Genomic DNA, 13,745 nt, shown 5'->3' with positions numbered 1-13,745 from the left:
CATGAGAGATGGAGAGCGCTTATAGGCCACGTTATGGAGACGGGGATCACCACATCACTGCAGAAACACTGTTGTTGTGTTGAAGTCTGTGTAAATTCAAAAATTACCACGTTCATTTTGCCAGCAGTCTTAAAGTACAAATCAAATCAAAACTAACCACATTGACTCTTATGTATTGACATATGTCAATTGACATCTCTTGTGTACTTAACATATTGATTCTGTTGGCTCACATTGCTATAGTTTTAAGGTGAACAATTCATCAAGGCATGTCATTAAGAAAACTAAATAAGTTTGCCCTTTAATTAAAATCTGAAAAGGCCTTCCTGTTTGTTTTTTTAGGTAAATTGTCAGATTAGGTCTGTCTGAGGTATTGGGCGTGGCTAACATACTTAACCACGCCCCCTCCAGCTGTCAGTTTTGACAACAAACAGAAATGGTGAGCAGGACAAGTCTGTTAGGTTGTATTATGAACTCTCCCCAAACCCTTTTCCTGATCCTTCTAAATAAAATGCCTACTTTACTACATCCAATCCGCTTGCAGTAGAAAAAAAACAAGCCACGCCCACTTTTCCCTCATTTAATATTCAGATTTTCTAGGAATTGCATCACAATACGGAAAAAAATGACTTAAGCTTCCGATTCATGTGAACTTTACGGTGAATAATTAATCCGTACAAGTTAATCTACTGAAATGTATTTTTGGTAATCTTCAATCAAAGTCTGAGCATTTGCTTCCGCCTTTGGAGAGGCGGTTCTTCTCTGATGATGTCAGTTTGACAGCTTTAGCTACAACATTTACTTACAGGTCCCGTGAAATGCTTTTTTGAAATTTGATGTTTGACGTAATGTCAACTGAAACACAGAGAGAGGGTGGGACATTGAGTAGCTCCTCCTCCTTTTTAAAAACCAGCCAATAGCGTTTTATCACAACTCTGCCGGTGGGATTGAGATCAAAGGCATCCAATGAAAAGCATATAAGAAGGGGGCGGGGTCATGTCACATACCAGACAGCAATTGATTGGTCAAGATTTGAGGGTTGATTTAGGCGGAAGTGACGAACTACAAGACATCTTTATATCAATTGTATATTTCTCTAAACATTAATTTTGTTATTGTTTGTGTCACACTAGCTTATAGATATCCTTAAGGCTAACATACCGATGCCAACATCTAAAAAAAACTGCATTTTCATTTCACGGTGTGGAGAGGTAAGCATGATTAAACACACAATGAGGGGGAGAGCATGCTCAGAGCCCGGCGGCTAATCAGCAGACCAATCACTAGAATAAACAGGTGTTATTTATTATTTCTGATTAGCCTGATGATTAGCCGCCGGGCTCTGAGCATGCTCTCCCCCCTCATTGGGTGTTCGATCATGCTTACCTCTCCACACACGGGATCTTTAACCACACCCTTCTTGCAGTTTGTTTAACCTCTTTGAGGGAATGATGCGTAAAAGAAAGCTCCGCCCCTACTTAATATTCCATTTCAGTTGGAAGCACATCAACACACTGAAATAAAAGTCTCAGCACCTTTACGGTTCACGCAGGCTTTGAAGTCAACATCAGATCAAAATCAACAACTGGAATGTGTTAATTTATTCAACAGCTGGTTGTGGTTCTTGAGTCTGATTGGCTGAGAGGACTTTCTAGCCATGGAATTTTCCACTAGACTTGCTTCACAGAATCATTAGAACTGGTTCATTAAGAGTCAACAAAGACATATTTATTTATTACATGTCTTATTTACAACCCAGGCTCATTCTGAAAACGTACCACTATACCAGGGGTGGCCAACCCTGTTCCTGGAGAGCCACCTACCTGCAGATTTCAGCTGCAACCCATGTCAAACACACCTGCCTGTAATTATCAAATGGTGTTCAGCTTCTAATTAATTGGTTCAGGTTTGTTTGATATGGGTTGCAACTGAAATCTGCAGGAAGGTGGCTCTCCAGGAACAGGGTTGGCCACCCCTGCACTATACGCCAAATACTTCCCAGGAGCGACGTTTTTTTTGCAGTTTTTGTTTTCACGAATCCACCAAAGGCCGCTGTGTACGCTTTTTGAAATCTGAAATTTCTCTCGCGAGTGCTATTTGCGCCTGCTGTTCTCACATAAATCCACCAGAGGCTGCTGTCGACTGATTAACTGACTGATTGAATGATCCACCCTCCTCCTTTAAACCCAACCAATCGTCATTTCAAAGGCACAGACTGACCCGTTGGCTTCTGTTTTGTCTTACCCATTTTTACCGTTGTCGCGGTTGACTGCTTACTATGTCTCAATTCCGCCAACAAACATGGCGAGCTACTGGTCAAACTGGTAACAGCAGGAAAGCCGTCCACATGGTGGCAAATGGTCAGCTGGTGAGCGTGAAAAGGAACAGCATCATACCGCCTGTAGCGTTCTTTTTAAAGATGAAATGCAGCCATACATACCTCTGGATACATAATTCACAATCTCCAAAAACGTATATAGGGATACGTTTTCAGACAGAGCCTATGATGCTTATTTAAGCTGATCTATGCAAATAATATGTATCCCAGCATCACACACACATCATATTACTCAGCAAAACACCACAGTAATTATTGTGTCTCTCCTTGATTGCAGACGAAAACAAAAACCACTGGACAGGACATTCAAAAAAGCATTATTGTTTATGAATTATGCACAAAAAGACATTATTAAATCTTCTAATTACAATATTTAGGGCTGATATAAAAAGACAGTAGCAAATTTGATCAGAATACAGTCCACATACAGGAAATGGCTGGAGGGGTTTTCGCTGATGACACAATTTTGGCCTGATCGGAGCCAATGAAAAATACTAATGAGAAAATGATTAGGAAATCCAATTAGACATCAAGATAACAATATATGGTTTCAGAGGAGATTAGAATGTAAACTGAACAACAACAAAAATCATTATTTTTTTCATAGTTCAGTTTTAAATAGTGCAAAGCTTCGAATGGCACTTTGTAAACACTGCTTTGAGTTGATCTGAAGCAAGATTCATATCATATTATGCTGAGCTCCAGTCTGCAGCATCTCCTGATCCCGTTACAGATACTACGTGTAATAAAGGCAACACAGCCATAAAACAAGATGGCCTAGCAGTCGGCACATGTGTAAACAACACATAAAGCACATGAGACCAGAGCGAAAACAGGGTTTAAATAAGATTGCGGTCAAACTTTACAATGTTTCATTAGGTAATCATAATTCGACATTTACTAATGCATTAATAAAATAAATAAATACATTACTAAATGTACTGCGAGTTAACATGAACAGGTTTATTTCCATTAACTAACATTTAGAAATGTGAATGATTATTAATTTTAAATTCTTGTCAGTAAATACAATAACAAATGGCCTTTTTCCACTGACTGGTACAGTACGGTGTGTTTCCTTTTGGTGGGCATCGTGTACAACAAAAAGTTTCAGTAGACGTCATTCTTACTCAAATAAATGTCCACTGTAAAACTGTACAGGTCGTTCACATATCATATGAGAAGCACTTCTCACAAAACAGATGCTTTAAACACATAAATACTTGTGCATAAATGTTTATTACCAACTCTTCTGTCAACATGAGTTGATTATAACTGCAGATCAATGACAGCGCAAAATAGCCTACTGTAACGTCTGCAATTATATAAAATAAATAAATAAATGAACATATATGAACTCATACAGACGCTTACAGTCTTCGATATGTTACCAACTACAGAAGAACTACACACAGCAGACATTTAGTCCTTATTTGGGTTCAAAAACAACACAAAATGTAGCCTACAGTCAAAGCAAACCTCTCATCTGTGTCTTTAATCTTCAGCAGCACATGTAGCCTTTGTTAGAGAGTCATTTCTTCATTCTGAGTTTATAATAGTTAAACATGGCAGCTTGTTTACGTTTGCTAAAAACCATGTGCTGCTTTTTTTCCGGCTTCTCCTTTGTTTTTTTTCGTGCTTTACTCTTGTGTTTGTCAGTTTCTGATAGGATCGGGTTTCAAAAGCATATCAATAATCAGGCGCACGTTATTATCATCAGCTCAATAAGTTTGTTATTTCAGAGATGTGTAAGAAAGCGAAACCGCTCGTGCTTCAGACTGGCTTGAAAAAACTAAGGGGCACAGGGTAAATCTGCTCTTCTTTTTGGCTTTTGTGACTGTTCATCAAGATGACGACAAGGTTTGTTTGAGCCCGGGTCGACCATGGCTTGCTATTATATGTAATTCCGCTGTAATCTTTTGGCTCGTCAGCTGGGTATTTTAAACATGGCGGGTATTTTGTTTTCATTGTGGCTTGTTGCTCAAGCGAATGATGTATCTCTGTAAACCAATAGCGTTCAGCTGCACGTCTAGCTCCGCCTTTTGGGACCCTTTCTCGTGTTTGGTACTCTTTCAAAAGGGTGCCGAAAAAGTGGTTTGGTTCGGTACGCCTTTTGAGAGTGGGAACGGCCATAAAAGCATAGTAACCGAACCGTACCGTACCGTACCACTCAGTGGAAACGGGCTGTGAAACCTTATTGTAAGGCCTTACGAAGGTTGTCTTTTCTTAAAAATACTATATTATTTATTCAATAAAATCCATTGAGTACAATGAACTGCATATCTAAATCAAATATACAAATTACATACCAGAATGTTAATTTTAGAATACATTTATGTACCTTTAATATAACATTCGTTTAATTATTATTATTTTTTTATTATTAAAAAAGGGCAACATCGTGGCTCAGTGGCTTTTTATAATTATTTTTTTTGGGGTTTTCACCTTTAATGGACAGGACAGTGGAGATTAGAGACAGGAAAGTGTGAGGAGCAGAGAGAAGGGAAGAATCAGCAAAAGACCTTGAGCAGGGAATGGAACTCGGGTCGCCGTGAGCACCTTAGTGCTATTTGTCTACACTCTAACCACAAGGCTATTGGTGCCAACAACCAGTGGGCATTTCTGTGTGGAGTTTGCATGCTCTGCCCATGTTGGTGTGGGTTTCCTCCGGGTGCTCCGGTTTCTCCAGTAGTCCAAACACATGCGCTATAGGTGAATTGGGTTAACATAATTTGCCGTATGAGTGTGTGTGTATGGGTGTGTATTGTTTTTTAAAATAAAAATGTACTCTAATTTTGTTTCTTGCAACACATTTAAAAAAAAGTTGGATCAGTAAAGCATTTTGATCTCCTCCTTCCATAAACCCAGCCAATAGTGTTTTCAGAAGCAGTAAAATGTTTCCACCAGTTTTAAAAAGTAATCCAGAAAAGCCTTCGCCTGATTTTTACCATGTTTTCAGATTTTACCACATTCTAACCCTGTTGTTTACTTGTTTATTTTAGCTTTTGGCTTCTGTTTTTGTCTTCCCTTTTCTGGAATCGTTCTTCACTGAACTCGAATCCTGTTGTCATGGTCAACTCCTCTCTGCGTCTTAAATCCGCCGATGTACATGGTGAGCTACTGGGCAAACTGGTCACAGCGGGAAAGCCGTCCACACGGAGGTAAGTGGTCAGCTGCATGAAAAGGAAACGTCATACCACCCTGTAGCGTTCGTTTTAAAGACGAAATGCAGCCATACGTAGCTCTGGCTACATAATTCGAGATCTCCAGAAATGTATATAGGGGTACATTTTCAGAATGAGCCTATGTCGTCAAAATCTGACGGATAGTACAGCAAGCACAGAGCTAACACACATCACTACGCTTGATATTCAATGGTGCTGGAAGTAGAAGAGCAGGTGTATGATGCTGGATAACACATTAAAACACAGACACACCAAATGCATTTACATTTCCCTGATTAAATTGACTCACTTAAAGTCTTATAAGCTTTGGAAACTGTCTTGTCTGTCAAAGATCAAACACTTGCCATAATTCATAAGGCCATCTGTACAGGAAGCCACATACGCAGCTGAAACCTACAAGTAGGTACAGGGAGCGATGGAAACAACATAATTGGCAATGAAGAAAACTAGTTCAAGTGCTGGATGTGACAAATGCGGTCATTCAACTTAATGTAATGTATTAAGTTATTTTCTGCCATCAGGACATCATTTTTCTGCCGCCAGTTGGTCACTGCGTGCCATGTATCAAAAGACGAATAATTGAATTACGTCAGTCATGAATGCAGTTCATAATCTCTCTGTGTTTTAATCTTAAGGGTAGTCTGTAATATGTATAAGTGCATTAGTGTGTGTATTTAGTCTTCAGTGTTATCGGCACTTTTCTATTCAGCTCTCAATCATTCTGATATAAATGTTAAATTACAGAGCAATTACAAAAACATATAAATTAGAGGCAAACGTCAACGTCTTGCTCGGTGGTGTTTGTCACTTCATGGCGAGATGGTAATTACAAGTTGTGCTGAATGGCAAGACCTGATATTTTCAGGGAAATCTAAAATAGGTGGACTTGCATGTACAGTATGCAAGTGTGTGTGTGTGTGTGTGTGTGTTTAAAAGTATGTATACTAAAATTATTTTTAAAAATTGTTCACTTAATCTAAACCTATATCAACCTTTTCTTCTGTGGATATAAAAATATATAAAATATAAAAAATATGAAATTTGGCATTATTTTTATGCTGCTACTTTCTATGAAAATTGTAATACCTGTTGTCCAAAGGCTGTTAATCTCGAGAAAACACCATAAAATCATGCATAAATTTTTGAAATTGTACACAATAGTAGTAGTAGTAGTTGTAGTAGTAGTAGTAATACTAGTACTAATAATAATAGTAATAACAATAATAATAACAACAATAAATAAATATATATATATATATATATATATATATATACATACATATATATATATATATATATATATACATACATATATATATATATATATATATATATATATATATATATATATATATAGTTATTATTATTTATAGTTATTATTATTGTTATTACTATTATTATTAGTAATAGTATTACTATATATATATATATATATATATATATATATATATATATATATATATATATATATATATATATGATACTAATAATATAAAATAATAAAATAACGATTATACTAATAATAAAATAAATTAATAAAAATAATAACTTTAATAATACAAATTCTAAAGATTATAATAAAAAATTAATAACAATAGTAGCCATAGCAATAATAATAATAATAATAATAATAATAATAATAATAATAATATAAGTTGTTAATCAATATCAGTGATGACAAACCATATAATAAAATATAGTAATAATCAAAATATAATAATAAAAATAATAAAGATAATAATACAAAATTATAAAAATAATGATACTATTATTACTAATAAAATAAATAATAAAACAACAATATTAATAGCAATGCCCACATTAATAAGGATACTAATAAATAAATAAATCAAAAAATAAATAGATAAAAATGATAACTATAATATTAAAAACAATAACTACAATAATAAAAATTGGAGATAATAATAAAAATAATAAACAGATAGCTGTACATGTGTGTGTGATTACCCCGTGAGCGATTCTCCTCTCTATTAAGGAAAGGTGTCCGGCCTTCAGGCTGCTCAAACACAAGAATCTGGTAGCGGTGGAGTCCAGTGCCTTTAGGGGGAGTAGGGCGGGCATATGCTGATGATAAAAAAGAAGAGTGTCCCTTAACTAGTGTGTTTATTTATTAATGCAAAATGGTAATATTCTGTATAACAGAATATACAAAACAGCACTATTCTGAAATACAGCATTACTACAATTCAAAACACTAGTTTCACATTTTAATATATGTTAAAATGCCATTTATTCCTTTGATGCAACACAGAATTTTCCACATCATTACTCCAGTCTTCAAGTGTCACATGATGCTTAAAAAAAATAAATAAATAAATAAAAAACATATAAGGCCGCATTATATAATGAGGTTAAACATTTTATTTTATAATGACAATAGGGGCTTTAAAAAAATTGCCAAAGAAAAGATGATACAAAAACATATATTAAAAAAGGGTCATTCAGAAGGTGGTTTCCATATGCATTTAATTAGTGTATATTATCCTGGGTGCCTTATATTAATCCTCATTGGAGGAATTCTCTAAAGAGAGCTGGGTGTCATGAAGAAGCTGTAAAAGAAGATAAAACCTGGTGTCTGGTTAGCCTGTGTGTCGCACTAGAATAAAATCTTTTTGGAAGTTAACCTTATCTCTTGATCAGTAAGATACTCTATCTCAGATCTCAGAATTGAAATGTTGCTGCACAAACTTATTTATAATGATTTTTTCCTGTCAGTTCATTGTTGAAATATTGATCAGTGATGCATTAAAAACTAAATCAACTCTGATTGGCTGTTTTATGTGTCAGTCAGAGGTGCTGTTCTTCTCTGAGTGGGTGGTTTTTGGCCAGAATACACTGCGATGTGGACCTGACTTCTCGCCTTTTATTTGAAAGGTCTTTCTACATAAGCCTAAAAGATCCTGAGTTTAATATTTAGGTTTAAAGGTTAGTTTAACTCCAGATGTACAATTGCAGCAGTGAAATATGCATATTCAGACTCACCAGACAGTTCAGTGCCTCTGACGTCTCCTGTCTGAAGTGCTTCACCCTGCAGACAAAAGAAAAAAACACATATGAGAAATAAGCTGTTTATAATACATTTACCACTTTCATATAGTGTATAATAAAGCTGTTTAATACTGTAAATTGACTGCAAAGTTTCAAAGATAAAAATGTATGTCACAGTGTAAAACTAAAGACACTGTGACTAACAAACACACATCACATTGCACTCATACATAAAATACATACTTTTAAACATGGACCTTTGTGTTATTTGTATTGTGCATGTGTGTGTTTGTGTAATGTGTATATGTTTTTCTGTCAAGATTAGAATTGTGTTTATGTAAAAATTTCACTTATGTCAAACAATAGCCCATATCAACACTGAAATAACCACAGACACATTTTCTTTTAAACTTCATTTATTAACCAAACATAGAGAGTTTACATATACTTACCAGTTTTCATTTCTCAGCACCAAACTTGTTTAACTTTCAAACAAAGCCATTTATAAAGATTTTTCCCGACTTCACTTTGGAGCAGCCATTTTCCATGACATCATCAGGGTCACAACCCCCTGGTCAGTAAATAAAAATCACAGTTTTGTTGTTTAAATTTGTATTGGTTATTTGTTGTGTTGTATTTTGAGTTTGGTATGCATATTTATTTACTTGCATTAATTTATACTTCTGTTGAATGTCTTTTTATGTATTTTTTGTCTACATGTCAACCCACTACCAGTAAAATGGTTTAACCCAAGGGTGGGGCCAATACAATAAAATGGCCCCAAACATTCACTCTGTGTGGGTAGTTGTAGAAGAAGGTTGTGTTTGTGTCAGTATTGTTAACAGATTTTGTTCAGGTCATTTACTTGATTTAGCTGAACAAGCCTGTATATACATTGTAAATATTGAATAGTTTATTTTTCTTTATTGTTATTTTGTCACTTTCACCTTTTTGCTGGATTTTTGTTTTCACTTTGTGTAAATAAATCACTCTTCACTTTCACCAGCGGCTTCTGTGACACTTTTTTGCCTCCATCCACACGGTCAATCGTAACAATGTAAATCAATTACAATATGCCTGAAAGTTGCATTCAACTGCATTCTGCATTTCCAAGACATACCGTGTCTTGCACGTTAAAATTTGTTATTTCAAATGTAGACAAACGACAAGAACACGCAAACAGAGCAAAAAAACCAACGCTCCCGCATTTAGATGCAACAACTGAATGTCCCTGTAAACAACAGAGGACATATAGCAGATCTTGTTCTTGCTTCTTGACATGTGACTGGTTAATTGACACTTATTAAACAGTTGTCTGTAATACTTGATGCTGTTTGGTGAGTGGCGACATTCCAAGATATGTTATTCCCAGATAACAACTGCTGAATAACACCGGGGACTTCAAATCATCTTTACCATCAGTGAATACGTTCACATTTATACACTTACATGCACATTCATATTTACATGTTTGTCTGAGAGGCTGTTTTTGATAGGGGTCTCGATGCATCCATGCGCTCACCTAACCCCACCCCTACCCCTCACAGTGACCTTACTAGCCCCATTGAGTGCTTTGTGTCTGACTCTGCATCTTTGAGATATGAAGTTTGCAAATCCATGTCTGCATCTAGATACTATTGCTTTTTTGATTATTTGGCGCCCTCTTGTAGATGAATAATTCATAGCTAAGTGTATGATTCATTCAGCCTGTTTCGTTTCTGTCAGATTTGCCTTTTTGCAACCATCTTGTTATTGAATAATACGCAGGTTAGTGTATACTCCATCAGCTCCATAATGTGAAAAAAAAACATGTGACAAATGTGAAAAAAGATTTAACAAGTTTTTTAAAAATAAAAAACCTGAAAAATCACATGTGCGCAAGTTTTCACAGCTCTAAATTGAGCTCAGGTCCATTTGGTTTCCACTGATCATACTTGAGATTTTTCAGCAGCTTAATTGGATTTCACCTGTGGTAAACTCAGTTGATTGGGCCTAATTTGAAAGGCATACACCTGTCTATTTAAGGCCCCAGGATTGACAGTGCATGGCAAAGCACAAACAAGGCATGAAGACAAAGAAATTGTCTGTAGACCTCCGAGATAAGATTGTCTCAAGGCACAAGACTGGGGAAGGTTACAGAAAAAATTCTGCTGCTCTTAAAGCTCCAATGAGCACAGCGGCCTCCATCATCCGTAAGTGGAAGATGTTTGGAACCACTAGGACTCTTCCTAGAGCTGGCCGGCCATCTAAGCTGAGTGATCGGGGGAGAAGGGCCTTAGTCAGGGAGGTGATCAATAACCCGATGGTCACTCTGTCTGAGCTCCAGCGTTCTTCTGTGGAGAGAGGAGAACCTTACAGTAGGACAACCATCTGTGCAGCAATCCACCAATCAGGCCTGCATGGAAAAGTGGGCAGACGGAAGACACTCACCGTCTGGAGTTTGCCTAAAGGCATCTGAAGGACTCTCAGACCATAACAAACTAAATTCTCTGCTCTGATGAGACTTAAATTGAACTCTTTGGAGTGAATGCCAGGATTTACGTTTGGAGAAAACCAGGCAGCGCTCATCACCAGGCTAATACCATCCCTACAGTGAAGCATGGTGGTGGCAGCATCATGTGGGGATGTTTTCAGCAGCAGGAACTGGTAGACTAGTCAGGATAGAGGGAAAGATGAATGCAGCAATGTACAGAAACATCCTGAATGAAGACCTGCTTCAGAGTGCTCTTGACCTCAGACTGGGTCGACGGTTCATCTTCCAGCAGGACAATGACCCAAAGCACACCGCCAAAATATCAATGGAGTGGCTTCACAACTCGGTTAATGTATCTGAGTGGTCCAGCCAGAGCCCAGACCTAAATCCTATTGAATATCTCTGGAGAGATCTGAAAATGGCTGTACACCGTCGCTTCCCATCCAACCTGATAGAGCTTGAGAGGTACTGCAAAGACAAATGGGCAAAAAGTCCCAAAGACAGGTGTGCCAAGCTTGTGGCATCATATTCAGAAAGACTTAAGGCTGTAAGTGCTGCCAAAGGTGCATCAACAAAGTATTGAGCAAAGGCTGTAAATACTTATGCACATTTGATTTTTCAGGTTTTTGGCAACATTTTAAAAAACTCTTTTTTCACATTGTCATTATGGGATATTGTGTGTAGAACTTTAAGGAAATTAGGGATTTAATCCATTTTGGAATAAGATGATATAAAAAAAAAGTGAAAAAAGTGAAGCGCTATGAATACTTTCCGGATGCACTGTACTGCCTTAAGTGAGTGACTTAGCAAAATAATAATAATGTAATAATAAGTGATTAAATAGCCTAAATGAAAGGAACAAATTGTGCAAGTTTGTAGACACACACAAGTTGCTTATGGACTTACATATTGTAAATATTTGCTAAAATATATGTATAATATTTTTAATTATGGCATAGCTTTTCCCCCAATTAGGCTAATTAAATAATGACTAAAAAACACCCACACAAATGCTTGATCACGGACCAGTGCGAAGACAGTGGCAGAAAATATCGCCCTATCCCAGCCCATAAGTTGGGTTGAGTCAAGTCTGGGTTCAGGCTGAGAATCTAAACTGTACTTTGGGCACCTCTGATTTAGAAAGAGTGAATCTTTAAAGAAATTTCAGACACAGTATAATATAAAAAGAGCTGATGCTGCAATGAATATTATAAGCAAAAGAAAACAAACAAACCTTGAATAGATGTAACTGTAGACCACCTCCAAAACACAATTACAAACCTTTCGAGCTGTATAACAGTGGCACTTTAGCAGAACAAAAGCTACTGTGCGGCTTCTGAATGAACACAATGAGAGCCTGGGGATGTGTTGTGATTCTCTCCTTCATTCATTCATCACCCGAGGGCCACAAAACCTCAGCTTAACCGCGGCTCAGACCCAGCAGGAGCTTCACCTAACCAAGCTTAAATATGTCAATGACGGTCCCCGCAACCAAATCCGCCATATTTAATATCCTGAGACAAAAGCCAATTCCCAGGCAAATTAAACGAGCGATCGCAAATTCCCATATTATTAATTGTATATTAAGTTTCCGTTGCCTAGGAACAGAGATTCTCTCCGAGCTTTCTATGAGTTGAGTTATTCTTTTTTACTCCCTCCCCCTAAAGGGCTCTCCTATATTTGTCGAGTTTAAACCCATATCCTCCAGCAGCTTTAATACTGCACTGTTTCACTGTAAACAGCCTGCTGGAATGTTTGTCTAATGCATCTGATTCCTCTCTGCTGAGGCTGTAGTTCACACACACTGTGAGATTAAACACAAAAAGATAAAGTACATGATGAGAAATAAAAAGTGTTGTGCTCAAAACCTATTTTAAACGGGAAGTCCCCTGTGTTAAATATCTCTCATGGTTTGTTAGTAGGCGCTCTGTTATTGTCAATCAAGCAGACCATTGAGACGCACCACTCTCCGCCGCCTCCTACAGGAGGACAGAGGGACTGCAGGGACAAGCAGATTCACTTAAGGGTCAAAGATGCAATGAATAAGCTGCAAAGGAGTACTTTTATGTGGACACAGTAGTGCATTAAGCTTGACATATTTCATAATATTTTCTGCAGGATAAAAAAGGGATAGTTCATCCAAAATTGAAAAGCACCTCACAATTTTCTCAACTCATACTAAAGCTGATATAGCAATATTATATTATTCTGATGTTGCGATATTGAGTAGAATTTGAAAAAAATTAGGAAAGAATTCATAAAATTTGATCAAGTGAGATGATTTTGTAGGAGAAGTGCATCTGTGTGAAGTAGAATAAACCAATCACAAGCATTGATAAATACAAAAATAGAGCAAAGATTCAAATGAAATAAACTAATGTGTGGCAGGGGACATGGTGGCTCAGTGGTTAGCACTGTCACCTCACAGCAAAAAGGTTGCTGGTTTGAGTCCCGGCTCGGCTGGGTCAGTTGGCATTTCTGTGTGGGGTTTGCACATTCTCCCCATGTTGGCGTGGGTCTCTTCCGGGTGCTCCGGTTTCCCTCACAGTCCAAACACATGCGCTATGTGAACTGAATAAACTAATAAATTGGCCGTGGTGTATGAGTGTGAATGAGAGTACATGAGTGTTTCCCAGTGTTAAGTTGCGGCTGGAAGGGCATCAACTGCATAAAACATAGGCTGGATAAGTTAGCGGATCATTCCGCTGTGGTGACCCCAGATTAATAAAAGGACTAAGCC

At 37.0% G+C, this 13,745-nt stretch overlaps 1 protein-coding gene across 2 annotated transcripts in view; it reads right to left on the bottom strand.

Annotated features, from left to right (window-relative positions):
* Positions 1–13,745, bottom strand: part of pebp4 (phosphatidylethanolamine binding protein 4) — a 176,659-nt gene that overhangs the window by 26,983 nt on the left and 135,931 nt on the right. For both annotated transcript variants that reach the window (XM_005170788.6, XM_073911247.1), the window contains exons 5-6: positions 8,527–8,572; positions 7,492–7,608 (exon numbers count right to left, since the gene is read on the bottom strand). In XM_005170788.6, the coding sequence (XP_005170845.3) occupies positions 7,492–7,608; positions 8,527–8,572 (163 nt within the window). The remainder of the gene's footprint in view (positions 1–7,491; positions 7,609–8,526; positions 8,573–13,745) is intronic.

Source organism: Danio rerio, chromosome 8, assembly GCF_049306965.1.
Source record: "Danio rerio strain Tuebingen ecotype United States chromosome 8, GRCz12tu, whole genome shotgun sequence".
Lineage (NCBI taxonomy): Eukaryota > Metazoa > Chordata > Actinopteri > Cypriniformes > Danionidae > Danio > Danio rerio.
Note: the sequence above shows the minus strand (reverse complement) of the source record. Positions and strands in the feature narration are given on the sequence as shown.